At 42.7% G+C, this 26465-nt stretch overlaps 1 protein-coding gene across 2 annotated transcripts in view; it reads right to left on the reverse strand.

Moving 5' to 3' along the window:
- Nucleotides 1-26465, reverse strand: part of LOC115116666 (cGMP-inhibited 3',5'-cyclic phosphodiesterase 3B) — an 84502-nt gene that overhangs the window by 19383 nt on the left and 38654 nt on the right. For both annotated transcript variants that reach the window (XM_029645156.2, XM_029645155.2), the window contains exon 2: nt 948-998. In XM_029645156.2, the coding sequence (XP_029501016.1) occupies nt 948-998 (51 nt within the window). The remainder of the gene's footprint in view (nt 1-947; nt 999-26465) is intronic.

Here is a 26465-nt window from a genome sequence, read left to right on the forward strand (position 1 = left end):
ACACACCCACGGGCAGGCCTACATGCACAGTTCAAACACATCTACACACACTCACACATCTACACACACGGGCAGGCCTGCATGCACAGTTCAAACACATCTACACACACACACACACACACACATCTACACACGGGCAGGCCTACATGCACAGTTCAAACATCTACACACACACACACACACACATCTACACACACAGGCAGGCCTACATGCATAGTTCAAACATCTACACACACACACACACGCGCGCAGTTCAAACATCTACACACACGGGCAGGCCTACATGCACAGTTCAAACACATCTATACACACACACACACACACACACACACACACAAGCTTACAAAAACACAGATGCTTCCATTCTGCGATGCATAAAGTAGACCTAGCATAAAACGTGTGTCAGCGATTTGACAATAAATTGAAACACAAGGCCAGTATACTAGATTAGAAAGATTATGTGGAGGCTCTCCAAAATGTATCGAGATCAATCTGATTTCCTAAAAGTTTGGAGTTGGTTAAAAAAAAATGCGCCTCTCTACTTATTAATTCCAGCCTCAATTCTTTGAAATATGACTAAATTACAGTTACTACACTAATACTATGTTCAGTCAGTATCCTCTTTTACTTACATTTTGTCAATTCAATGCCCTCTCTGGGAAATCTAATTCACTTATGAGGATTCTTGTTACCCTATGAGGGTTGATGATCTATAGTTATATTCATGTTATTACAATTCATTCCATGGATGGATTGAAAGTAAAATAGGAAATTATCCCCAACCCTAATGTGAATGATAGACTGCACATGTGCTCTAACAGTGATACACTGTATCCAGAGGAGTATATTCTGTCTGTTTGTCTGTCTGTGTCTGTGTGTGTGTGTGTGTGTGTGTGTGTGTGTGTGTGTGTGTGTGTGTGTGTGTGTGTGTGTGAGAAAACACTAACCTGATACTGGGGCTTGTACCACTGCTTCAGGTCCCAGTCCCATAGGATCATCTGAACGAGAGAAACACACACAGCAGTCAGGAGGCCTTGCTAGGACGTAAGTGTTACAGATACATAACTCAGCAAAAAAAGAAACATCCCTTTTTCAGGACCCTGTCTTTCAAAGATAATTTTAAAAAATCCAAATAACTTCACAGATCTTCTCTGTAAAGATTTTAAACACTGTTTCCCATGCTTGTTCAATGAACCATAAACAATTCATGAACATGCACCTGTGGAACAGTCGTTAAGACACTAACAGCTTACAGGCGGTAGGCAATTACGGTCAGTTCTGAAAACTTAGGACACTAAAGAGGCCTTTCTACTGACTCTCAAAAACACCAAAAGAAAGATGCCCAGGGTCCCTGCTCATCTGCGTGAACGTGCCTTAGGCACGCTGCAAGGAGGCATGAGGACTGCAGATGTGGCCAGGGAAATAAATAGCATTGTCCATACTGTGAGACGCCTAAGACAGCGCTACAGGGGAGACAGGACGGACAGCTGATCATTCTCAGACCACTGAGAATAAATGCCGTTGACAGTGAGAGGACGTTTCTTTTTTTGCTGAGTTTATATATATATATATATATATATATATATATATATATATATATATATATATATATATATATATATATATATAATCTATAAACTATATCTATCTATATCTATATATGCACATGCAGGTATTCATTAATCACAACCAACGATTGTTGTTTTATCATAAGAGGTGAAGTAAGAGGTGAAGTACTTCAACACATGCATCAGTTCTAATACAACATGCATCAGTTCTAATACAACATGCATCAGTTCTAATACAACATGCATCAGTTCTAATACAACATGCATCAGTTCTAATACAACATGCATCAGTTCTAATACAACATGCATCAGTTCTAATACAACATGCATCAGTTCTAATACAACATGCATCAGTTCTAATACAACATGCATCAGTTCTAATACAACATGCATCAGTTCTAATACAACATGCATCAGTTCTAATACAACATGCATCAGTTCTAATACAACATGCATCAGTTCTAATACAACATGCATCAGTTCTAATACAACATGCATCAGTTCTAATACAACATGCATCAGTTCTAATACAACATGCATCAGTTCTAATACAACATGCATCAGTTCTAATACAATATGCATCAGTTCTAATACAATATGCATCAGTTCTAATACAATATGCATCAGTTCTAATACAATATGCATCAGTTCTAATACAACATGCATCAGTTCTAATACAACATGCATCAGTTCTAATACAACATGCATCAGTTCTAATACAATATGCATCAGTTCTAATACAATATGCATCAGTTCTAATACAATATGCATCAGTTCTAATACAACATGCATCAGTTCTAATACAACATGCATCAGTTCTAATACAATATGCATCAGTTCTAATACAACATGCATCAGTTCTAATACAACATGCATCAGTTCTAATACAACATGCATCAGTTCTAATACAACATGCATCAGTTCTAATACAATATGCATCAGTTCTAATACAATAGGTCCACAACGAGAAACAGTCTATTTTGTAGCATATTGTAACTGTTGTAGCATATTAAAGAGGTCAACGAGAAACAATCATTTTACAGTATTATACAGTATAACTGTTGTAGCATATTAAAGAGGTCAATGAGAAACCGTCTATTTTACATTAGACATAATGTAACTGTTGTAGCATATTAAAGAGGTCAACGAGATAGTGTTGTTACTTTATTCACCTCTAGTAGTTACCCTCATGTGTTTACTTTAGGTTATGATAGAATCAGGTCAAACAGCTTACATAGACGAATTACCAAACTGTGGACTTTCAACTGCTGTAGTGTTATTTAGGCCGACACACACAGAGAGAGCTATTGTGTCTAACTTATGCCTTTTGTAGAAAGGAAAAACACTAAATGCAAACCACCGCAACCAGCCAACCACAATGAAACGTCAACAATGGTACTCTCAGATCTTATCTAGCCCCCATTACGTCAATGACCAGCATTTCCACATGATCTGTCAGAGAAAAGTCACCCAACAGAGCTCAGTCTCACACAGACAAACTGCTAGTATGCCACGAGTGTTGAACTTCCGTTGTCACATACTGGGTTGTAGGTTTACTTACGACACACTGCAACAACTAGATCTACAGTGGGTGTTGAATTGATGTGAATTGGTTTCGATAGGCCTAGATCTACAGTACAACCTCTAGAACGATACCATTTTTGCCATTTGTTGATATTATTTAATTCACTAGTTTGGCCTCATTTTGGACCGTATTTTCACTCCAATAAAACATTTTAAGTAGGATTGGCATATAAATTAGTTTAAAATGATCAAACTACCACTTCTGAGAAGAATAAAATAACAGCAACAAACACCCAACAGTATCTGTGGATGATCTATAGTCTAGACCGAGCAGAACAGTCTGTCCTGAAGTAAATGTGTCTTGGGAGCAGTTTGCCATCATACTGGGTGATCACTATACATGTCCTCTCAGGGAGAAAGGAACACAGGTTAGTCGCCAGGTTAAACCCAGAGAGCAAACACTCATTCCCTCAAGACTCAAGAGAGCATGTAGTCTTTCTACTGGCCACAAGGGTGTGTGCTAGAGGCATGTGGATGGATGGACACACTTCAAGGCCTCTGCTCTCTCTAGTCTTTAGTCACACCTCTCACCTCTCAGACTTAAACACAAAAACACACAGCAATTCACATCTAAATAGACACAAAGCCCAATCCCAGGCAGTATAAGCCTAGTCATTATGTAAGATTGAAGTAGACCAGTATGCACTATCTTATAATTACACTGTAAATCATTGGTGCATCGTTGATGCTTAAGTGTTAGTTCACTGGTCCCCAATGCACTGGAACATAGTGCAGGGCTATGAAAACAACCTCCTTTCTGCAATGTAAGAAAGCATTGTTGGTATCACTCACACTCCCAGGGTGCATCACTCCTCACCACACCTGCTCTCACACTCTGTAGCAGTCTACTACTGAACACACAACCTAGACTAAGGGTCCTGTCCTATCCAGGTCTCTTTGTGTCACATAATTGTAAACGTTGACATGAATCACATTAATCCAATGTGTAATCCTCAAAGACATTTGTTATTTAGCTTTAACTAACGTAGTAAATACGGATATCTTTGTGATTGCACAGGACCCTTAGTCTAGGTTGTGTGTTCTGTAGTAGACTGCTACAGAGTGTGAGAGCAGGTGTGGTGAGGAGTGATGCACCCTGGGAGTGTGAGTGATACCAGTGCTGTTGTAAATAATAATTGAGTATCAGAGACCAAGAATTGCGACCAGAGATCCTCTGAATGAACACAGAAACCAAAGCATTTATGTCAGGGGAATGTCAACCCAAAACATATTTTATCTGCATCAAAGGACACCAGACGCAAAGAATACGAGGCCATTAAATAGGTTAGATTGGATGACAAGTGTATCTGTGCTGCGCTTCTATGAGAGGCCTCGTTCCTTCCTCTCCAATCAGAGGCAGTTTCATTGATCAGACCGGGATGCTCCGTGTTTGTCATCAGAATCTGTACGACGCGGCCAAACATTTAGTACAGCAAATAAGCACTGCCATGGCAACTCAACAGAGGCCAGCAAACAATGCTCCAAACGTCATGGCGACGGGATGGCGGGAGAGGGCCGGAGGAAAGATCTGTCAGACGTCTGCTTGTTTACAGAGAGAGCGGGGCGGAGGAGAGAGAGAGATGGGTCGGAGGGAGAGAGAGGGAGAGAGAGAGGCTGCCATAGAGTGAAGTGGTTGACACAGTCGAGACGTGCTGCTGGCCTGGCTGTCAGACTGGAGCCAGGGAGTGTGTTCCTCAGACACGTGTCCCTCTGACGCTTTGTTCACACCTCTGTGAGCACGCACACACATACACACGCACGGCCTGTTCATATCTCTCTGTACACTCTATGTTCCTCTTTTCACCTCAACATGTAGTCTCATTTGAAAAATGCCAAGCTCTGTTCACACATGATTTGACAGTGAACGTAACAGTTCCAGAGACAGGGAAATGTGGGTCAACAGCAAAGTTCAATGGCCACAATACACAGGCCTGTTAGCTAGCCCCTGTGTGTGTAACATTATGCGCGCGCACACACACTCACCTGCCTAATTACACATTCACCAGTTTTTAGGTCAAAAGAGAGCATCATGTGTTATTCTTAACAAGAAAGAGGAGGATTGTCATGAGGATGAACACATCCGAATATGCTACACATACAAACACATATGTTTATGTAACATGGTACAATACTGTGTACAACTGTACCAATGCAAATACGTGTGCTACATCCTCTCCTCCTCTCCTATTTTAACACAACTCTACTTGCTCTACTTGTAAATTCAAATGGAGGTAAACATACTGGAACATTCTTATCTGTATGAGAGGGTCACAATATAGGGCCTAGTATAGTCACAATATAGGGCCAAATATAGTCACAATATGGGGCCTAGTATAGTCACAATATAGGGCCTAGTATAGTCACAATATAGGGCCTAGTATAGTCACAATATAGGGCCTAGTATAGTCACAATATAGGACCTAGTATAGTCACAATATAGGACCTAGTATAGTCACAATATAGGACCTAGTATAGTCACAATATAGGACCTAGTATAGTCATAATATAGGACCTGACAGTCACAATATAGCGCCTAATATATTCACAATATAGCGCCTAGTAGTCACAATATAGGGCCTAGTATAGTCACAATATAGGGCCTAGTATAGTCACAATATAGGGACAAATATAGTCACAATATGGGGCCTAGTATAGTCACAATATGGGGCCTAGTATAGTCACAATATAGGGCCTAGTATAGTCACAATATAGGGCCTAGTATAGTCATAATGTAGGGCCTAGTATAGTCACAATATAGGGACAAATATAGTCACAATATGGGGCCTAGTATAGTCACAATATAGGGCCTAGTATAGTCACAATATAGGGCCTAGTATAGTCACAATATAGGGCCTAGTATAGTCATAATGTAGGGCCTAGTATAGTCACAATATAGCGCCTAGTATAGTCACAATATGGGCCAAATAGTCACAATAGAGGGCCTAATATAGTTACAATATAGGGCCTAATATTGTCACAATATAGGGCCTAATTGTCACGCCTTGGTCATTATATTTTGTGTTTTTGGTATATGTTTGGGTAAGCCAGGGTGTGACATGGGTTTATATGTTGTGTTTCGTATTGGGGTTTGTAGCAATTGGGATTGTGTTGATTAGGGGTGTGTCTAGTTAGGCTTGGCTGCCTGAGGCGATTCTCAATTGGAGTCAGCTGCTTATCGTTGTCTCTGATTGGGAACCGTATTTAGGTAGCCTGAGTTCGCGTTGTATTTTGTGGGTGTTTGTCCTGTCTCTGTGTTATAGTCACCAGATAGGCTATAATTAGTTTCACGTTCCGTTTGTTGTTTTGCTTTGTATGTTATTGAGTTATTTCATGTACGCATTCTTTCATTAAAGTCATGAGTAACCTACACGCTGCATTTCGGTCCGACTCTCTTTCTACAAACGAAGAACACCTTTACACTAATTCCTAATATACCAGGCTGATCATATGTTTACAGCTCAGGTGAAATGTGGTGAAGATAAACTGAACAAAAATATAAACATGCAAGAATTTCAAAGATATTAATGAGTTACCGTTAATATAAAGAAACCAGTCAATTGAAATAAATTCCTTAGGCCCTAATCTATAGATTTCATGACTTGGTCACATACACCTAAACAAAAAGGTAGGGGGTGTGGATCAGAAAACCAGTCAGTATCTGGTGTGACCACCATTTGCCTCCTGCAACTTGACACATCTACTTTACAGAGTTGATTGTGGCCTGTGGAATGTTGACCCACTCCTCTTCAATGGCTGTGCAAAGTTACTGTATATTGACGGGAACTGGAACACAATGTCGTACACGCCGATCCAGAGCATCCCAAACATGCTCAATGGATGATATGTCTAGTTGAGTATGCAGGCCATGGAAGAACTGGAACATTTTCCGCTTCCAGGAATTGTGTACAGATCCTTGCGACATGGGGCCGTGCATAATCATGCTGAAACATGAGGTGATGATGGCAGATGAATGGCATGACAATGGGCCTCAGGATCTCTTCATGGTATCTCTGTACTTTCAAATTGCCATCAATAAAATGTAATTGAGTTCGTTGTCCGTATTTATGCTTGACCATACCATAACCCCACCACCACCATGTGGCACTCTGTTTACAATGTTGACATCAGCAAACTTATCGGCTACATGACACCATCTTCCTGGTAGTTGAAACTGGTATTCATCCGTGATGAGCACACTTCTCCAGCGTGCCAGTGGCCATCGAAGGTGAGAATTTGCCCACTGAAGTCGGTTACGACACCAAATTACAGTCAGGTCCAGACCCCTAGTGAGGATGCAGAGCATGCAGATGAGCTTCGGTTAGTGCAGATGAGTTTAGTGGTTAGTGCAGATGAGACGGTTAGTGCAGAAATTCTTCAGTTGTGCAAACCCAATCCGAGTGACTGGTCTCAGACAATCCCGCAGGTGAATAAGCCGGATGTGAAGGTCCTGGGCTGGTGTGGTTACACGTGTGTCTGCTGTTGTGAGGCTGGTTGGACGTACTGCCAAATTCTCTAAAACAACGTTGGAGGCGGCTTATGTTATAGAAATTAACATTTAATTCTCTTGCAACAGCTCTGGTGGACATTCCTGCAGTCAGCATCCCAATTGAATGCTCCATCAAAACTTGAGACATCTGTGGCATTGTGCTGTGTGACAAAACTGCACATTTTAGAGTGACCTATTATTGTCCCCAGCACAAAGTGTACCTGTGTAATGATCATGCTGTTTCATCAGCTTCTTGATATGCCACACCTGTCAGGTGTATGGATTATCTTGGCAAAGGAGATATGTTCACTAACACGGATGTAAACAAATTGTGTATGAAACATTTCTGCAATCTTTTATTTCAGCTCATGAAACACTTTGCATGATGCATTTATATTTTTGTTCAGTGTAATAAAAAAAAAGTTTTCAAAATCTCAAATAGTTCATTGATTGAGAAGACCGAATTTGGTAGGTGTTTTGGTTCTTGGTGTGAGGTGAGGTATTTGTGAGGAGGGAGCTGTGTGTTGTGAGTGGCTGGGAGAGGGGAAAGTGTCAGTATGTGCGTTTCTCACCTGCCTGCCCCTAGCCCTGGGTTATGACAGAGAGCCGAATAACTCCACACTGACATGCTACAAGCCCTCAACCCGCCCCGCCCCACCCGCCAACCAGGGCCAGCCTGTCAGGGAAGCACACCAAAACAACACCCTATAACACACCCTGGTCCTGCTGCAACACCAGCCATATCCTTTGATGACTGATGACTGCCTGGCCTTAACTGTCAATAACACCACCACAGTCAGCCACATCCCCACAACCAAACCGGACATTTAACTACTCTACTGCAGTCTGCAGACAGACGGCTTGCCACACCATAGACCAGAGTTCCCCAACTGGCGGCCCGCATGGTTTTATTTGGCCCCCAAGTTTCTGAGCAAAAGAAAAATCTGTTCAAATTTATTTCAATTTTGGAAATATGTTCCAAAGTATTCCCAAACATGATTTATAAAATATATTTATCTAGACACTTTGTGTTTTTGATATTGCTACTATGAAAGTAACCATTTCACTGTATTGTTTACACCTTCTTCTTCTCTATCCTGTGCATGTGACAAATAAACTTAGATTTAGTTTGATATAGTGTGTGTTTACCAGAGATGGTAATGTGAAGAACAACATGACCTGCACCAAAATCAGATTAGGATATAGACCGAGGACTAGATAGAATATTTTTACCTAGAGTTTTTCCTTATTGTAGGCTACTACTTAGTCTTGAAATCTTTGGTTGTTAACTAAACTACTCACTCTGCTTAGCACATGGCCTCACATGTGAATCTTTAAATAGATGGGTGGGGCTAAGGCTTAAGAGGGTGTGAACAAGTGTCAACAAAGAAGAACTCTCCAGTAGGTGTACCAAAACATTCAATGGCCATTTCCTCAAAAGTATTATTACAAGTTTAGCAACTTTCAAAGCAGAATTACTTTCCCATTGTTCCTCAACTGCAGTGGATGATATACCACGTTTTACCTCACAATTTTACATTTTGCTACATAGAACCGGATCCAGGTGGTGGGTCACACACACTATAAATACAGTTGAAGTCGGAAGTTTACATACACTTAGGTTGGAGTCATTAAAACAAATTTTTCAACCACTCCACAAATTTCTTGTTAACAAACTATAGTTTTGGCCAGTCGGTTAGGTCATCTACTTTGTGCATGACAAGTAATTTTTCCAACAATTGTTTACAGACAGATTATTTCACTTATAACTCACAATTCCAGTGGGTCAGAAGTTTACATGCACTAAGTTTACTGTGCCTTTAAACAGCTTGGAACATTCCAGAAAATGATGTCATGGCTTTAGAAGCTTCTGATAGGCTAATTGACATCATTTGAGTCAATTGGAGGTGTACCTGCTGATGTATTTCAAGGCCTACCTTCAAACTCAGTGCCTCATCATGGGAAAATCAAAAGAAAACAGACAAAACCTCAGAAAAAAAATTGTAGACTTCCACATGTCTGGTTCATCCTTGGGAGCAATTTCCAAACACCTGAAGGCACCACATTCATCTGTACAAACAATAGTTTGCAAGTATAAACACCATGGGAGCACGCAGCCATCATACCGATCAGGAAGGAGATGCATTCTGTCTCCTAGAGATGGACGTACTTTGGTGCAAAAAGTACAAATCAATCCCAGAACAACAGCAAAGGACCTTGTGAAGATGCTGGAGGAAACCGGTACAAAAGTATCTATATCCACAGTAAAACTCGTCCTATATCGACATAACCTGAAAGGCTGCTCCGCAAGGTACAAGCCATTGCTCCAAAACTGCCATAATAAAGCCGGACTATGGTTTGCAAATGCAAATGGGGACAAAGATCTGACTTTTTGGAGAAATGCCCTCTGGTCTGATGAAACAAAAACAGAACTGTTTGGCCATAATGACCATTGTTATGTTTGGAGGAAAAAGGGGGATGCTTGCAAGCCAAAGAACACCATCCCAACTGTGAAGCACAGGGGTGGCAACATCATGTTGTGGGGGTGCTTTGCTGCAGGAGGGACTGGTGCACTTCACAAAATAGATGTCATCATGAGAAAGGAAAATGATGTGGATGTATTGAAACAACATCTCATGACATCAGTCAGGAAAGTAAACCTTGGTCGCAAATGGGTCTCCCAAATGGACAATGACCCCAAGCATACTCCCAAAGTTGTGGCAAAATGGCTTAACTTCTTTGTAATCTGAAGATTTTCCGTGGTGCCCCGACTTCCTAATTAATTACATTTACATGATTAGTTTAAGGACAACAAAGCAGAGGTGTGGACTCGAGTCACAAATATGATGACTTGCAACTGGACTTTGACTTCAACACCAATGACTCGTGACTTAACTTGGACTTGAGCCCTTTGACTCAGACTAAGTTGATACCCTCCCCAAGCCCAAATATTAAAAATGATACTATTAAAAAAAAGTGTGCAGCGCATCAACTCTTCATTGAATGGATTACAGTTGGAATCGGACAGCAGCCAATCAAATTGTGGCAGCTGAGAAAAAGTTGTGCGTGGCAATGCAGAGGAATGTCGGTGGGTGAATCCAGTCGGAGCCCTCGGAAAGATGATACCCAAAATTATTATTTTCGGATATGAAGACTACGCTGTAGTCAACAAAAACGTATTGCAACTTGCAAACCATGCGGGAAGAAAATTAGACGGAGGCGCAACAACTTCCAACTTGGTTCGACATTTGAAGCTGCACAAAGAACGGTAAGTCGTGGCTAATATAGCCGACAGCTATATATAATTTTGCTTGTATAGCATGTAGGCTAACATAACAGTAAGTCAATGAGCCTCCACACAGTCAGTCAGTGCGGGAACGTGATCGTTACACCCAAGATTGAGCTACAACTCGGACTTGCCTGCCTTGACTTGGGACTTGAGTGCTAAGGCTTGAGACTTACTTGTGACTTGTAAAACAACGACTTGGTCCCACCTCTGCAACAAAGTCAAGGTATTGGAGTGGCCATCACAAAGCTCTGACCTCAATCCTATAGAACATTTGTGGGCAGAACTGATAAAGCGTGTGCGAGCAAGGAGGCCTACAAACCTGACTCAGTTACACCAGCTCTGTCAGGAGGAATGGGCCAAAATTCACCCAACTTATTGTGGGAAGCTTGTGGAAGGCTACCCAAAACATTTGATCCAATTTAAAGGCAATGCTACCAAATACTAATTGAGTGAATGTAAACGTCTGACCCACTAGGAATGTGATGAAAGAAATAAAAGCTGAAATAAAGAATTCTCTACTATTATTCTGACATTTCACATTCTTAAAATAAAGTGGTGATCCTAAGACAGGGAAAGTTTACTAGGATTAAATGTCAGGAATTGTGAAAAACTGAGTTTATATGTATTTGGCTAAGGTGCATGTAAACCACCGACTTCAACTGTTGAAAAGTATATTGATTCAGCTATTTCAGCCACACCCGCTGCTGACAGGTGTATAAAATCAGGCACACAGCCATACAATCACCATCGACCAGGTATTCCCAAACTGGGGTACGTACGCGCAATGCCGTCGGGGGGGGACGCCAAATAAAATGGGATTCAAATCAAATAGAAATAGATTTTCTTTCTCTCACATTTTCAAACAGTACATTTATATTTTCCAACGGGGCTATACATTTGGGTCAGGTTTTTCTCTCGCCTAAGTAGCCTCGGTTCACTGCCAAAAATTAAATTAAAATATCTAGTGTTCAGTTAAATAACACCACAACGTCAAATACAGGAAGCCTAGTCAAATAATTAACATCCAATCACATTAACCGTTACTCTTTCGCGAGAAACCCTCACTCTTGCGCAGACATTTAGAAACGAAACATGACAATTTGAAAAATAAGCCAGATTAGTTTTTTTTTGCGAGAATAAAGATGACTTTGTATAAAAGCAACAGATACCATTAATAAGAAGGGGCTAGAAGCGTCTTATATGTTGAACTACCGAGTGGCTAGGACAGGCAAGCCCCATACTATTGTGGAGAACTTAATTCTTCCTGCTGCTGTGGATATGGCTGGAACAATGCTGTGAGGAAAGGCCAACAAAAACTATACAGACAATACCTTCATCAAACAACACTGTTTCACTACGCATCAGTGACACGGCAGGAGATGTTTTAAATCAATTACTGCTTCGCATACAAGCCACTGAATTATATGTGTTACAGCTGGATGAGTCAACAGACGTGGCGGGCCTGGCACAGCTCCTGGTATATGTCCGTTATGTTTATGGAGCGTCAATTAAGGAAGACATCATCTTCTGCAAACCACTGGAAAACAGGACAACATGAGAGGATATTTTTAAAGTACTGGACAGCTTTGTGACATCAAATGGACTTTGGTGGTCAAGATGTGTTGGTATCTGTACTTATGGCGCAAAAGCCATGACAGGGAGACATATTGGAGTGGTAACACGCGTGCAAGCAGTTGCTCCCGACACCACTTGGGTACACTGCAGCATCCACCGAGAGGCTCTTGCTGCCAAGGGAATACCTGACCGCTTGAAAGATGTTTTGGACACTAGTGAAAATGGTTAACTTGGTTAAAACAAGGCCCCTGAACTCTCGTGTATTTTTTGCATTATGCAATGATATGGGCAGCGACCATGTAAAGCTTTTACAACATACAACAGAAGTGTGCTGGTTATCAATGGGCAAATTATTGACATGTTAAAAAAAAATGTTTATTGAGAGACGAGCTTAAAGTTACCTTTACTGGCGATAATTTTCACTTGTCTGACCACTTACATGATGACGAGTTTCTCACACGACTGGCCTATCTCGGTGATGTTTTTTCTCTCCTGAATGATCTGAATCTAGGATTACAGGGACTCTCCGCAACAATTTTCAATGTGCGGGACAAAATTGAGGCTATGATTCAACAGTTAGAGCTCTTCTCTGTCTGCATTAACAAGGACGACACACAGGTCTTTCCATCATTGTATGATTTTTTTGTGTGCAAATGAACAAGCTTACGGACCATGTCAAATGTGATATAGCAAAGCACTGGAGTGAGCTGGGTGCGCAATTACGCAGGTACTTTCCCAAAACTGACGACACAAACGACTGGATTCGTTATCCCTTTCATGTCTTGCCTCCAGTCCACTTACTGATATCTGAACAAGAGAGCCTCATTGAAATTGCAACAAATGGTTCTGTAAAAAGTCACTGACAGATTTCTGGATAGGGCTGCGCTCAGAGTTTTCGTGCTGAAGCGTGCGTTAAAATCATCTGTCTTCTGCTGTAACACTACCGAGCTACAAACTGCCTCTGGAAGCAACGTCAGCACAATAACTGTTCTTCGGGAGCTTCAAGCCTAAGATCACCATGCGCAATGCCGAGAGTAAGGTAGGGTGGAGTGGTGTAAAGCTCGCCACCATTGGGCTCTGGAGCAGTGGAAACACGTTCTGTGGAGTGATCACGCTTCATCATCTGGCAGTCCGACGGACAAATCTGGGCTTAGTGGATGCTACCTTCCCCAATGCATAGGGCCAACTGTAAAGTTTGGTGGAGAAGGAATAATGGTCTGGGGCTGTTTTGCATGGTTCGAGCTATGCCCCTTAGTTCCAGTGAAGTGACATTTAACGCTACAGCATACAATGACATTCTAGATTATTCTGTGCTTCTAACTTTGTGGCAACAGTTTGGGGAAGGCCCTTTCCTGTTTCAGCATGATAATGCACCCATGCACATACAGAAATGGTTTGTCGAGATCGGTGTGGAAGAACTTGACTGGCCTGCACAGAGCCTGATCTCAACCCCATCGAACACCTTTGGGATGAATTGGAAAGCCGACTGCAAGCCAGGCCTAATCGCCCAACATCAGTGCCTGACCTCACTAATGGTCTTATGGCTGAATGGAAGCAAGTCCCTGCAGCAATGTTCTAACATCAGGTGGAAAGCCTTCCCAGAAGAGTGGAGGCCGTTATAGCAGCAAAGGTGTATTAATACCCATGATTTTGGAATTAGATGGTCGATGAGCATGTGTTCATATAGTTTTTGTCATGTAGTGTATGTGATCATGTAGTGTATGTGATCGTGTAGTGTATGTGATCGTATACCAATGTAAGCAAGGTTTGAAATGATTATGTTTAAGTCAAATATTATATCGGTCAATTTGCAGCCTACAAATGATTTTGTGGTCTGTTGGTTTATTCTGTAGGTTGGATTACTTTGAACATCATTGGTGACAGTTTTAAAGCTTTTGAAAAAGCTACGATCAGTGCATGTGACAGGAGCAATAATAAATATTCTGTTACACTCTTCAGTTGGCTCCACTTTCTTATATTGAGAGTGTCATGACTGGCCTGTTCGGGTCAGGTTACCATGGACCACATTCCTACAAGATACATCTCTCACACCCACCAGAGTGGGAGAGATCGAGAGGTATCGAGGTGGGGGGTTTTATGACACCTCACGCCCATTGTAAATCTCAAGGCAGCAGACAAAATCTCTTTGTCCTCTCACTGTGGAGGAATGGAAAGTATGATGGGCCTATGGAGAACCTACCTCAGAACAGTAACATGCAATAAATGGACTTTGGGACCATATGACAATTTGGGAAATAGCAACTCAATAAAACCACATTTTCCCATGGTGCCCCAGGTTACTGAGTTAATAATTACCTAATTCATGTAATCACGTAATTATAAACAGTTAATAATTCGATGAACAGCAGTCGTCACATTAATCAATCCAATGTCATGACAAGAGGCTTGAAGAATGATTATTGTGATAATTGCATATACATTCTCAATGAAGTAACATTTGTCCATAGAATCAATGACTGAAAGACGTATTTTCAAAGTCTGTAAATGATGTATTTTCAATATCTGGAAAATCCGTAATATTTTTTGTTTTGATCCCTTTTTCTCCCCGATTTCGTGACATCCAATTGGTAGTTACAGTCTTGTCCCATCGTTGCAACTACCGTACAGACCTGGGAAAGGCGAAGGTTGAGAGCCATGCGTCCTGAGAAACACGAACTGCCAAGCCACACTGCTTCTTGACACATTGCTCGCTTAACCCGGAAGCCAGCCGTACCAATGTGTCGGAGGAAACACCGTACACCTGGCGACCGTGTCAGCTTGCAGGTGCCCGGCCAACCACAGGAGTTGCTAGAGCACGATGGGATAAGGACATCCCGGCCGGCCAAACCATCCCCTGACCCGGATGACGCTGGGCCAATTGTGCACCGCCTCATGGTCTCCCGGTCTCAGCCGGCTGCAACACAGGCCGGGATTGAATCCGGATCTGTAGTGACGCCTCAAGCACTTCGACTGCTGCGCCACCCAGGAGGCCGAAAATATCACTTTTTAAAGTCCAGAAAATAAGTATTTTCGTCTTTCATTCAGCACCTAAAATGCACCTGATTTCAACGTCTGGAAAAGATGTCTAAAAGACATCATTTTGCATACCCGGTTAATCTTTATCATAACTTAGTCCTGAATATTCTCCTAAAACACAGCAGTTATTTGAGCTGCTAATCAGTCCAAACCAGTCTTACACTGACCTGTTTGTTATATTTCCCCTCCACTAGCACTGAGTGTGAGATCAGATCCGACAGGGTAGAAATCATAAAAGCAGGGTAATGAGTGCGAGGGGGAATGCGAGAAGGGGGACACAGGCAGCTGGGGATTTGTATGGAGAGGAGCAGGTCAGTGCTGACGTCAGCCGCTAGAGAGACACAGCGCGTCAGCAGCCCTCTTTAGACACACACACAGATAATGAGGACAGAGCTCTTAGAGTCCCAGACAAAGTCACATCTGGGAAGAAATATGCCCATTACACACAGAAATACACATCTACAGAGAGAACACACACAACAAAGATGAGACACTGAGTAGCCTAAATGGCAGAAGGAGACACAAGAACAAATATATCCATAGGGTGGTTCTACACTTTAGTCTGCGTCGCTGTGAAAAGAGATGTCCGTAGCTAAGTAGATCACTGTAGCCTGCCTGCAGTCAGTCTCTGCTGCTCCATTCTACCTCCATGGTACGGATAGCCTGGATTGTAATCCAAAGTCTTGGCAGGGGGACTGACGTAGTGAGGAGGGTGCAGGGGACCAGCCGGGGGTCTCAGCCTCAGCCGTGTCGCCAGGGCAACCTGGCAGGACCATGGAACATTCTTGGAGTGGGGAATGGGGTTGGAGGACAGCGTCATCCTTGGCTTTTCACACCAGTCTACCACTTCTCCTCTCAAGTGTTGATCTGGGGCTGCACCGTGATACCCCAGACCAAGCAGGCAGTCCCCCATGGCTTGCCTGCGCCCCTCTCTCGCTCTCTCATACCAGCGATGGAGATATCATATTAACCTGGATTTTTACCATATGAAATATGTCTAAAGAAACCATTACATTGTGGAGGGGTATGAGTATATAGCCTATGGTAGATAATTCAGCCAAACAGTTGTTTATTTCCTTCAAATACACTGTTGTGCTGAGATGCCTTTAATCACAAGGTCTCTTTGTGATTATGTCTGTATGTCACAGGATCGCTCAAACTTACCATGATAAGTCCTAATTCTTAGGCAAATCTGCCAGCAAAGTCCATTTCATCAGATTATACTCGAATTGAACAATGCACTGTCCATCTCATCAACCCAAAATGAATAGAGTTGAGGGCAATAGGTGGGTGTGTGTGTGTGTGTGTGTGTGTGTGTGTGTGTGTGTGTGTGTGTGTGTGTGTGTGTGTGTGTGAGCTTATGTCTGTATGCTAGTTGAGGACCCTATTACTCTGAAAAATTTCAAGGATTCAACCACCTCTAGATGAGCTAGCAGCTAAATCCTCCTGCTGCTGCAGGACATGGAGGACAGAGAGATCCAGGACACCAAACCAAACACCACCAGCGCAATGACGGCATCCAAATACAGCCAGCAACACATACTGTTGACCCTGCAATAGACTGCCTTCCTGTCTAGGCCTTGTACTTGTACATGAAGCTGTCTCATGCTACAGAAACAGGGGACATGCTCCTGCCCTATGGGCTGTTCTGGCTCGGACAAGGCTACTTAAGGCAACTTTACTTTTGGAGGGGAGGGTTGGGGGTTCTGCACCGTTTCCTGGCTCTGTGTGTGGATCTGATGGCCAGCTGTGGCCCCTCATAGGGAAACACCAGAAACCAGACCAGAGACAAACTACCAAGGGAAAGAAATACGGTCATGCAACATCGAACTCCTGAAAAGTAGATGGAAAAGTGTGTCCTGAGCCAGAGCCAGGAGCTGATCCCAGCACTGTGATGGGGGATGGAAGATGGGGATAGGGTCCACAACGGGGACTGGGACTGCAACAGGGAATGGGATGGAGCTTGGACAGGGACATAGAGAGTGACTGGGAGGGAGACACTGGGCTCGGCATCCCGTCTCGAGACGGACAGGACCCGTTGTGGATGCGGGCGTCTGCGGGTCACGGCAGACATGCCCAGTCTTGGCTGCCCTTCCTCTGCACATAGCTTGCTCCTTAGCTGCCTCTCCTCTCCACATTCTTGGCACAGCATAGAAACACAGAACAGGAGCACTACAAACAATTCACAATGGGTTTTAAACTAGGCAAAAAAAAATGAAACCTGACAAAAATACAAATGCCACCAAATTATACCTGTACACAGCAACATGGTTTTGATTGGATTCAGTCGTGTGTGTGTGTGTGTGCGCATCTGGGCCACCGAAAAGCCTGTCTGTACCCAGTCCAGGAGTGTGACCAGCTGCTGCAGCTCAGTGATTTACGTCTCTCCTGCCCGGGGCCACCTGCCTGCAGCCTGCAGCCCAGACAGAGCTGATGACGCAGGCCTGTAGAAGGCCAGGTCTCCCCCCGCCGGAGCCTAACCACTACCACCCCCTCTCCCTCCAAACCACTACCCAACCCCTGCACCACAGCAATTAATGAACCACAGAGAGAGACTCCCACATTATGCTCCCCCAGGGACTGACCCTGCCCGGGCCACCGCTCCAGCCCCTGTCCATCCAGAGGTTTGACAGCTGTGGAACAGGGGCGGCCCCAGGGCATGGGCCAGAAGGCTAGAGAGCAGGGCCAGACAGGTCACCAGAGGCCTGCTCCTCCAGGGCCTGGCTCTGGGACAGGACGCCCAGCGAGTGTTTGTGGCGCCTGGCGAGAGAAACTCAATCCAGTCAAGCAGTAAATCTAAAGTGAAAGTGTTGTGATGTTGCTCTGTTCTGCTGTGAAGCCCCAGCTCTGAAGCCTTCTTCTCCTGGTGATGTTTTACTTCCCATCTCCTATTAGCAGATCTCTACCTCACTCTACTACCTGCAGTCTTCTCTGCCCTCTCATATGTCTCTACTACAATAAGGGCTGTTGTTATGGAGGGGAAGGATCATCAACCTGGTTCAGTTTTGTTTAGGATTAGAAAATAACTGAAAAAAAGACAGTGAAACAATTTACAGAGCAGAGAGAGATAAATAAATAAATAAATAAATATACTCCAGTTGTTATGAATGTACGTGTGTAAGAATGTACGTGTGTAAGACAGACTTCCCTCCAGTATTTAGGCTAAAAGGAGTTGATGAGGTGACTGACGGGGTATTATGTTGAAACAGGAATGCGGAGCTTACTTAGAGGAGAAAATCTCAGCTCAACTGTCAGCTCTGCTTCTCATAGTTGAGGTTTTGCTCCTGGCTGCAGGCCAGACGGAGCGAAGCTTGCATAATGACAAACACGTGTTTTGCAGGAACAACAAAAATGCCACAGTCTGAGTAAGGTCAACCATATTACGTCAATGATGAACTTTTTCCCACAATGGCATGTTTCAGTCTCAAATGGCCCATTACAGTTCTGCTGTGCTCACTACCATAACTCTACAGACGTACAGCCACCACGGCTCAGCTTAGACAAAGAACACAGGATTGGACCACTTTGTTCCCAAAGTTGATTAAAAGGCAAATTGAGAATTGTGGATCTAAAACTATGGTTTGAAACTATGGTCTGATTCAGAGAAAGTTCATGCTTTTCAGAGAAAGTTTGTCATGTTTTCTGATATATTTTTGGATATAAAATGCCTGATGGAATATCTGTCAAATAAGCTCCCCTGGAACATCCACCTTTTACAACAACAAAACGATTTACAGGAGACTAGGTGATCATTCCAGATGGGACTTTCCTGGAAAGCCGAGGAGCTCTAGGGGTTGTGTGACAGGCAGTGTCCAGCCGTCACACACAGGACAGGAGTGAGATATAGGCTATTCCCTTCACTCACCAAGCCAAAGCCACAACTCTGCCGAAACGCACCACTAACACACTGCTGGCATCCAAGTCTTCACTGTAGCCCTTTACACTCGTAACCATATATGGGTTGAAAATGTCAGATTTGGGCACTGAGAAGCGCCTAAATTGGAACGCAGTAGCTTCACAGTAACATCCTACAAATTACGTCAGTTCTCAGTGTCTCTGTGTAACAGCTCTGTTTGGGTTTTGATTGACAGCCGTTCTGAACTTGAGCACCCCATCCCTCCTGCTAATTGGGCAACAGCTAAGGGAGCTAAGAAAATGTAAAAAAATACACTTTACAGGTGAAGACACTTCTTTGTGTCATACAAGTTCATTGAAATGACTTAGGAAGTGTGCACACTTTGGAGAGAAGCGTGGCCACACTCTCACTCAAACCCTTGTCATTTTTTTGTCTTATGTTGTACCTATCCCACATTTTCCTGGAATATTCTTATCATGTTACTAAATGTATCCAGAGTATTTTCAGATTTTATTATCAACAAATGCTGAAATCAAATCAGCCTATAATTAATGATATGTGAATCCTATAGGATTCTACTGGAAAATCACTAATCAAATTTAGGATTTTATAGGCCTATATCGTAATAGATTAATAGATTAGCTACATGATCAGAGACTATTATTTTTTTCAATAAAAGCATTCCTTGCGCATTGTTTAAAAGGGACAATAAATTCAATCTACAAACAGTTTTGTTTTCTGACATGTGAGTTTATATTTTGATTCACATGTAATGTATTATAGGCTGATTGATTTCAGTTGCCAATCAATGAGCGATGATGTGGAAGAATTAGAAAAACAAGGAAAAATGTGTTTTCAATTTCATGAAATATCCAAAACAGAACCCCGAGCTAAATGTGGAGGTTCCATTTATATAGTTATGAACAAGCAAATAACAAAAACACTGCAATTCTGAGAAGATAAGGCCTGATAATACAATTTATATACCTTAGATTTAAAAAACAAAAACATAACATGTATATTCCCAGTAAAAGGGATTTAATCTCAGCGAGAGGAGTTTGATCCAAAGTTTATTGGCGACCGCTCAGTAAATCATCGTCCTAGAAATAGATGTAGGCAGTGTGCTGTGTTACGAACGTTAAATTTCATCTTTGCTTAACATCCCCTCGACTTGGACCTCAGCAATGCACCAGCCAACGGGCTTTAGAGAAAATAGGGATCCATGATCTGTGGAGAGTATTGGCAGGGTGCCCTGGCAGCATAAATACCTGCAATAGTCCTTCTCAATCATAAGCACTCCTTTTTGCTTTACTTTCATTTGCTGATCTGCGTGTTCATAAAAAGATCCCGGGTTTATCTACATTTAACACAAGCAATTATGAAAGAGAATGTTGACCCAGTGACGCACGAAATGTACGATTTGTGCGACAGCCCGGGCAGCTTTTATATTTCACCTGAAATTTATGAACAGATAATTTATGGACGTGAAATAACTTTGTAGGTCCTCTCCTGAGTGGCTCGACTGTTTCCACCCCCCTTTCAACATCCCACGAGTCCAGTGGAAACATCAACCCTGGATTCTTCATTGGCCAGACGTTCTGTTTACAGAACCTCCTTCTCTTGGTGATCTAACTGTGTGGAAGAACATGTTCGCTGACAATATTTTCAGCACATCTTTTGGCATTTTTAAGTGTTTACATACAGGAACTATAAAACAACAACGCAAACTATTTTTGTCCTGAAATTCCAACCTCCCTAGCTCACTACATGTCCAAATCAAAATATAGGCTAGGCCTACTGGTGTTTCCTGGAAGAAACTTTTCAAGAGGACAGACGGCAGGCAGGCAGGCATTTATACTGTAATTACACTGTGAACGATGGGGAGAGTATTAGACGTTTGTACTCTTCACAGCTCATAGGGGTGACATTACATCCAGAAACCTGGCCTACTGTACAAACCAAGAGAAAACTCCTACAGGCTGAAGTCAGCCAACAGGTGTGGCCCTTACACACTCAGAGACCAAGCGTGTAGTGTATTTTGACATTTCCATACCTAAATGATCATCACAATCTAGAACAGGGGGTCTTCAACTTTTTCAGCCTGGGACCCAAATGAGAAATTCTGTGTTGGACCCAAGCTTAGGAAAATATGCAACTATATGTAAATATTGGTACATTTCATTGCCTTTATGCCTTAAACAAAAACAATATAGTCAAAAACAAATAACAACGAAATAGAAATTTGATTTCTATTCCTATTTATTTTTCCCCATTAAAAACACATATCTGTATAGGTTGGAACTGTTGCTGTTACAATACATCATTTTCATTCTGAACTGGAATAAACTGATTGATCATAAGACACGGATGTAAACCAGAAAAAACACACACACAGTCCTAATGAGAGGTGTGGGGCTGGTTGAAGTTTTCAATAAGCATGTCTATTCTGGGCTCAGTTTTTGACAGTCTAACACTGAGGTCATGCTCAGCATTGAGCCCATTTCCTGAAATGGCGCCGGAGGAACAGCGATTACTCACCTCGAACTAAACAAAGATTTGTTCTTGAACGAGCCCGATGCGAAGGATATACTGCTTTCTTGGGAACGGGCCTAAATCCCCGTCATTTGCATGAAGAGAAGACGGAGAGGTTGGGCTGCCTTCTGAGAATTCGTAGGCGAGTGAATAAACCCCCTCTACCATCAGTCCTATTAGCCACCTTACAATTATTGGATAACAAAATGGATGAGCTCCGATCAAGGATATCCTACCAATGGGACATTAAAAACTGTAATATCTTGTGTTTCACCGAGTCGTGGCTGAAGAACGACATAGATAAACATCTGGCTGGGTTTTTGGTCCATCCGCAAGATAGAACAGCTGCCTCCGGTAAGACAAGCGGTGACGATCTGTGTCTATTTGAAATAACAGATGGTGCACAAAATCTAATATTACAGAAGTCTCAAGGTTTTGCTCGCCTGAGGTATCTCATTAAAAGTATCTCATTAAAAGCTGTAGGCCACACTATTTACCAAGAGATTTCTCATCTATATTTTTCAAAGCTGTCTATTTATCACCACAAACCGATGCTGGCACTAAGACGGCACTCAACGAGCTGTATAGGTCCATAAGCAAACAGGAAAATGCTCATCCAGAGGCAGCTCTCCTAATGGCCGGGGACTTGAATGTAGGGTAACTTAATTAGTTAGTTCCTCTGTCCAGTGTCTGTTTTCTTTTGCCCATCTTAATCTTTTATTTTTATTGCCCAGTCTGATAAGGCCAGCATCCCGGAGTCACCTGTTCACGGTTGACGTTGAGACTCATGTTTTGCGGGTTCTATTTAATGAATCTGCCAGTTGAGGACTTGTGAGGCATCGGTTTCTCAAACTAGACACTCTAATGTACTTGTCCTGTTGCTCAGTGGTGCACCAGGGCCTCCCACTCCTCTTTCTATTCTGGTTAGAGACAGGTATGTGCTGTTCTGTGAAGGGAGTAGTACACAGCGTTGTACGAGATCTTCAGTTTCTTGGCAATCTCTCGCATGGAATAGCCTTCATTTCTCAGAACAAGAATAGACTGACGAGTTTCAGAAGAAAGCTCTTTGTTTCTAGCCATTTTGAGCCTGTAATCGAACCCACAAATGCTGATGCTCCAGATACTCAACTAGTCTAAGAAGGCCAGTTTTATTGGTTCTTTAATCAGAACAACAGTTTTCAGCTGTGCTAACATAATTGCAAAAGGGTTTTCTAATGATCAATTAGCCTTTTAAAATGATAAACTTGAATTAGCTAACACAACGTGCTATTGGAACACAGGAGTGATGATTGCTGATAATGGGTCTTTGTACGCCTATGCATATATTCCATTCAAAATCTGCCGTTTCCAGCTACAATAGTAATTTACAACACTAACAATGTCTACACTGTATTTCTGATCAATTTGATGTTATTTTAAATGGACCAAAAAAAAAGCTTTCCTTTAAAAAAACAAGGACATTTCTAAGTGACCCCAAACTTTTGAACGGTAGTGTACATATCCCAACCAGAAGCCATAGATTACAGGCAACATCCTCATCGAGTTAAAGGCTAGAGTGGCTGCTTTCAAGGAGTGGGACACTAATCCGAGTGCTTATAAGAAATCCCACTATGCCCTCAGACGAACCAACAAACAAGCAAAGCGTCAATACAGGATTAAGACTGAATCCTACTACACCAGCTCTGACGCTCGTCGGATGTGGCAGGGCTTGAAAACTATTACGGACCACAAAGGGAAACTCAGACGCGAGCTGCCCAGTGACAAGAGCCTACCAGACGAGCTAAATGCCTTTTATACTTGCTTCGAGGCAAGCAACACGGAAGCATGCACGAGAGCACCAGCTGTTCTGGATGACTGTGTGATAATGCTCTCGGTAGCCGATGTGAGCAAGACTTTTAAACAGGTCAACATTCACAAAGCCGTGGGGCCAGACGGATTACCAGGATGTGTACTCAAAGCAACTGGGAACTGTCTTCCCTGACATTTTCAACCTCTCCCTGACCGAGTCTGTAATACCTACATGTTTCAAGCAGACCACCATGGTCCCTGTGCCCAAGGAAGGGAAGGTAACCTGCCTAAATGATTACCACCCCATGGCACTAACGTTGGCATGTATGAAGTGTTTTGAAAGGCTGGTCATGGCTCACATCAACAGCATTCTCCCGGATACCCTAGACCCACTCCAATTCGCATACCGCCCCAACAGATGGCGTAATCTCAATCGCACTCCACACTGCCCTTTCCCACTTGAACAATAGGAACACCTATGTGAGAATGTTGTTCATTGACTACAGCTCAGCGGTCAACACCATAGTTCCCCGTGAAAATCATCACTAAGCAAAGGACCCTGGGACTAAACTGTTGATCGATTATGATTCAACGCCGATACTGATTATTGGAGGACCAAAAAAAGCTGATACCGATTAATATATATATATATATATATATATATATATATATTGTAATAATGCCAATTACAACAATACTGAATGAACACTTATTTTTACTTAATAAAATACATTAATAAAATCTATTTAGTCTCAAATAAATAATGAAACATGTTCAATTTCGTTTCAAATAATGCAAAAACACAGTGTTGGAGAAGAAAGTACAAGTGCAATATGTGCCATGTAAAAAAGCTAACGTTTAAGTTCCTTGCTCAGAACATATGAAAGCTGGTGGTTCCTTTTAACATGAGTCTTCAAAGTTTTAGGTTAGGGCCTCCCGGGTGGCGCAATGGTTAAAGGCGCTGTACTGCAGTGCCAGCTGTGCCACCAGAGACTCTGGGTTCGCGCCCAGGCTCTGTCGTAACCGGCCGTGACTGGGAGGTCAAGCATCGTCCGGGTTACGGAGGGTTTGGCCGGTAGGGATATCCTTGTCTCATTGGCACCAGCGACTCCTGTGGCGGGCCGAGTGCAGTGCGCACTAACCAAGGTTGCCAGGTGAACGGTGACACATTGGTGCGGGAAGCAGTGCGGCTTGGTTGGGTTGTGTATCGGAGGATGCATGACTTTCAACCTTCGTCTCTCCGGGAGTTGTAGCGATGAGACAAAACAATTGGATACCACAAAATTGGGGAGAAAAAGGGGTAAAAAAAAACGTTTAAAGAAAAAAAAAATTTTTAGGTTGTAGTTATTATAGGATTATTACTCTCTATACCATTTGTATTTCATAGGCACGTATTGCCAGCCTAATCTCGGGAGTTTATAGGCTTGAAGTCATAAACAGAGCAGTAAAGTTTGAATGAATGCTTACTTGCCTGCTGCTTACCACCGCTCAGTCAGACTGCTCTATTAAATATCAAATCATAGACTTAATGGGTAGAAATACGAGCCTTAGGTCATTAATATGGTCAAATCCGGAAACTATCATTTCGAAAACAAAACATTCTTTCAGTGAAATAAGGAACCGTTCCGTATTTTAGCGAACCGGTGGCAACCCTAAGTGTTGCCACCCGCCCCCAGGTGGTAAGGGATATTGCTGTTAAATTGCACAACCTTCAATGTTGTCATAATTATGTACAATTCTGGCAAATTAGTTCGCAATGAGCCATGCGGCCCAAACTGTTGCATATACCCTGAATCTGCGTGCAATGAACGAAAGAGAAGTGACAGAATTTTTCTAGTTAAAATAAATTAATGTTAGCGGGCAATATTAACTAAATATGAAGGTTTAAAAACATACTTCTGTGTATTGATTTTAATAAAGGCATTGATGTTTATGGTTAGGTACATTCGTGCAATGATTGTACTTTTGTTAAATCATCACCTGTTTGGCGAAGAAGGCTGTGATTCGATGAAAAATTAACAGACACTGCATTGATTATATGCAACACAGGACAAACTATTTAACAGTTTTCTCATGGAATACAATGTAAATCGGCCATAATCGGCGTCCAAAAATGCCGATTACCGATTGTAATGAAGCCTTGAACTCGGCCATGCCGATTAATCGGTCGACCTCTAGACTAATCACCTCCCTCTGCAACTGGATCCTGGACGTCCTGACAGGCCGCCCCCAGGTGGTAAGGGAAGGCAACAACACGTCTGCCACGCTGATCCACAACACTGAGGCACCTCAGGGGTGTGTACTTAGTCCCTTCCTGTACTCCCTGTTCACCCACGACTGCATGGCCAAACACAACTCCAACGCCATTAAGTTTGCTGATGACAACAGGAGTAGGCCTGATCACTGACAACGATGAGACAGCCTATAGGGTGGAGGTCAGAGAACTGGCAGTGCAGTGCTAGGACAACAATCTCTCCCTCAATGTGAGCAAGACAAAGGAGCCGATTGTTGACAACATGAAAAGGAGGACTGAGCACACCCCCATTCTCATCGACGGGGCTGCAGTGGAGCGGGTCGAGAGTTTCAAGTTCCTTGGTGTCCACATCACCAACGAACTATCGTGGTCCAAACACACCAAGACAGTCGTGAGGAGGGCACAACAAAAACCTTTTCCACCTCAGGAGACTGAAAAGATTTGGCTTGGTACCCAGATCCTCAAAAAGGTCTATAGCTGCACCATCGAGAGTATCC

Source organism: Oncorhynchus nerka, linkage group LG28 (genome assembly GCF_034236695.1).
Source record: "Oncorhynchus nerka isolate Pitt River linkage group LG28, Oner_Uvic_2.0, whole genome shotgun sequence".
NCBI lineage: Eukaryota > Metazoa > Chordata > Actinopteri > Salmoniformes > Salmonidae > Oncorhynchus > Oncorhynchus nerka.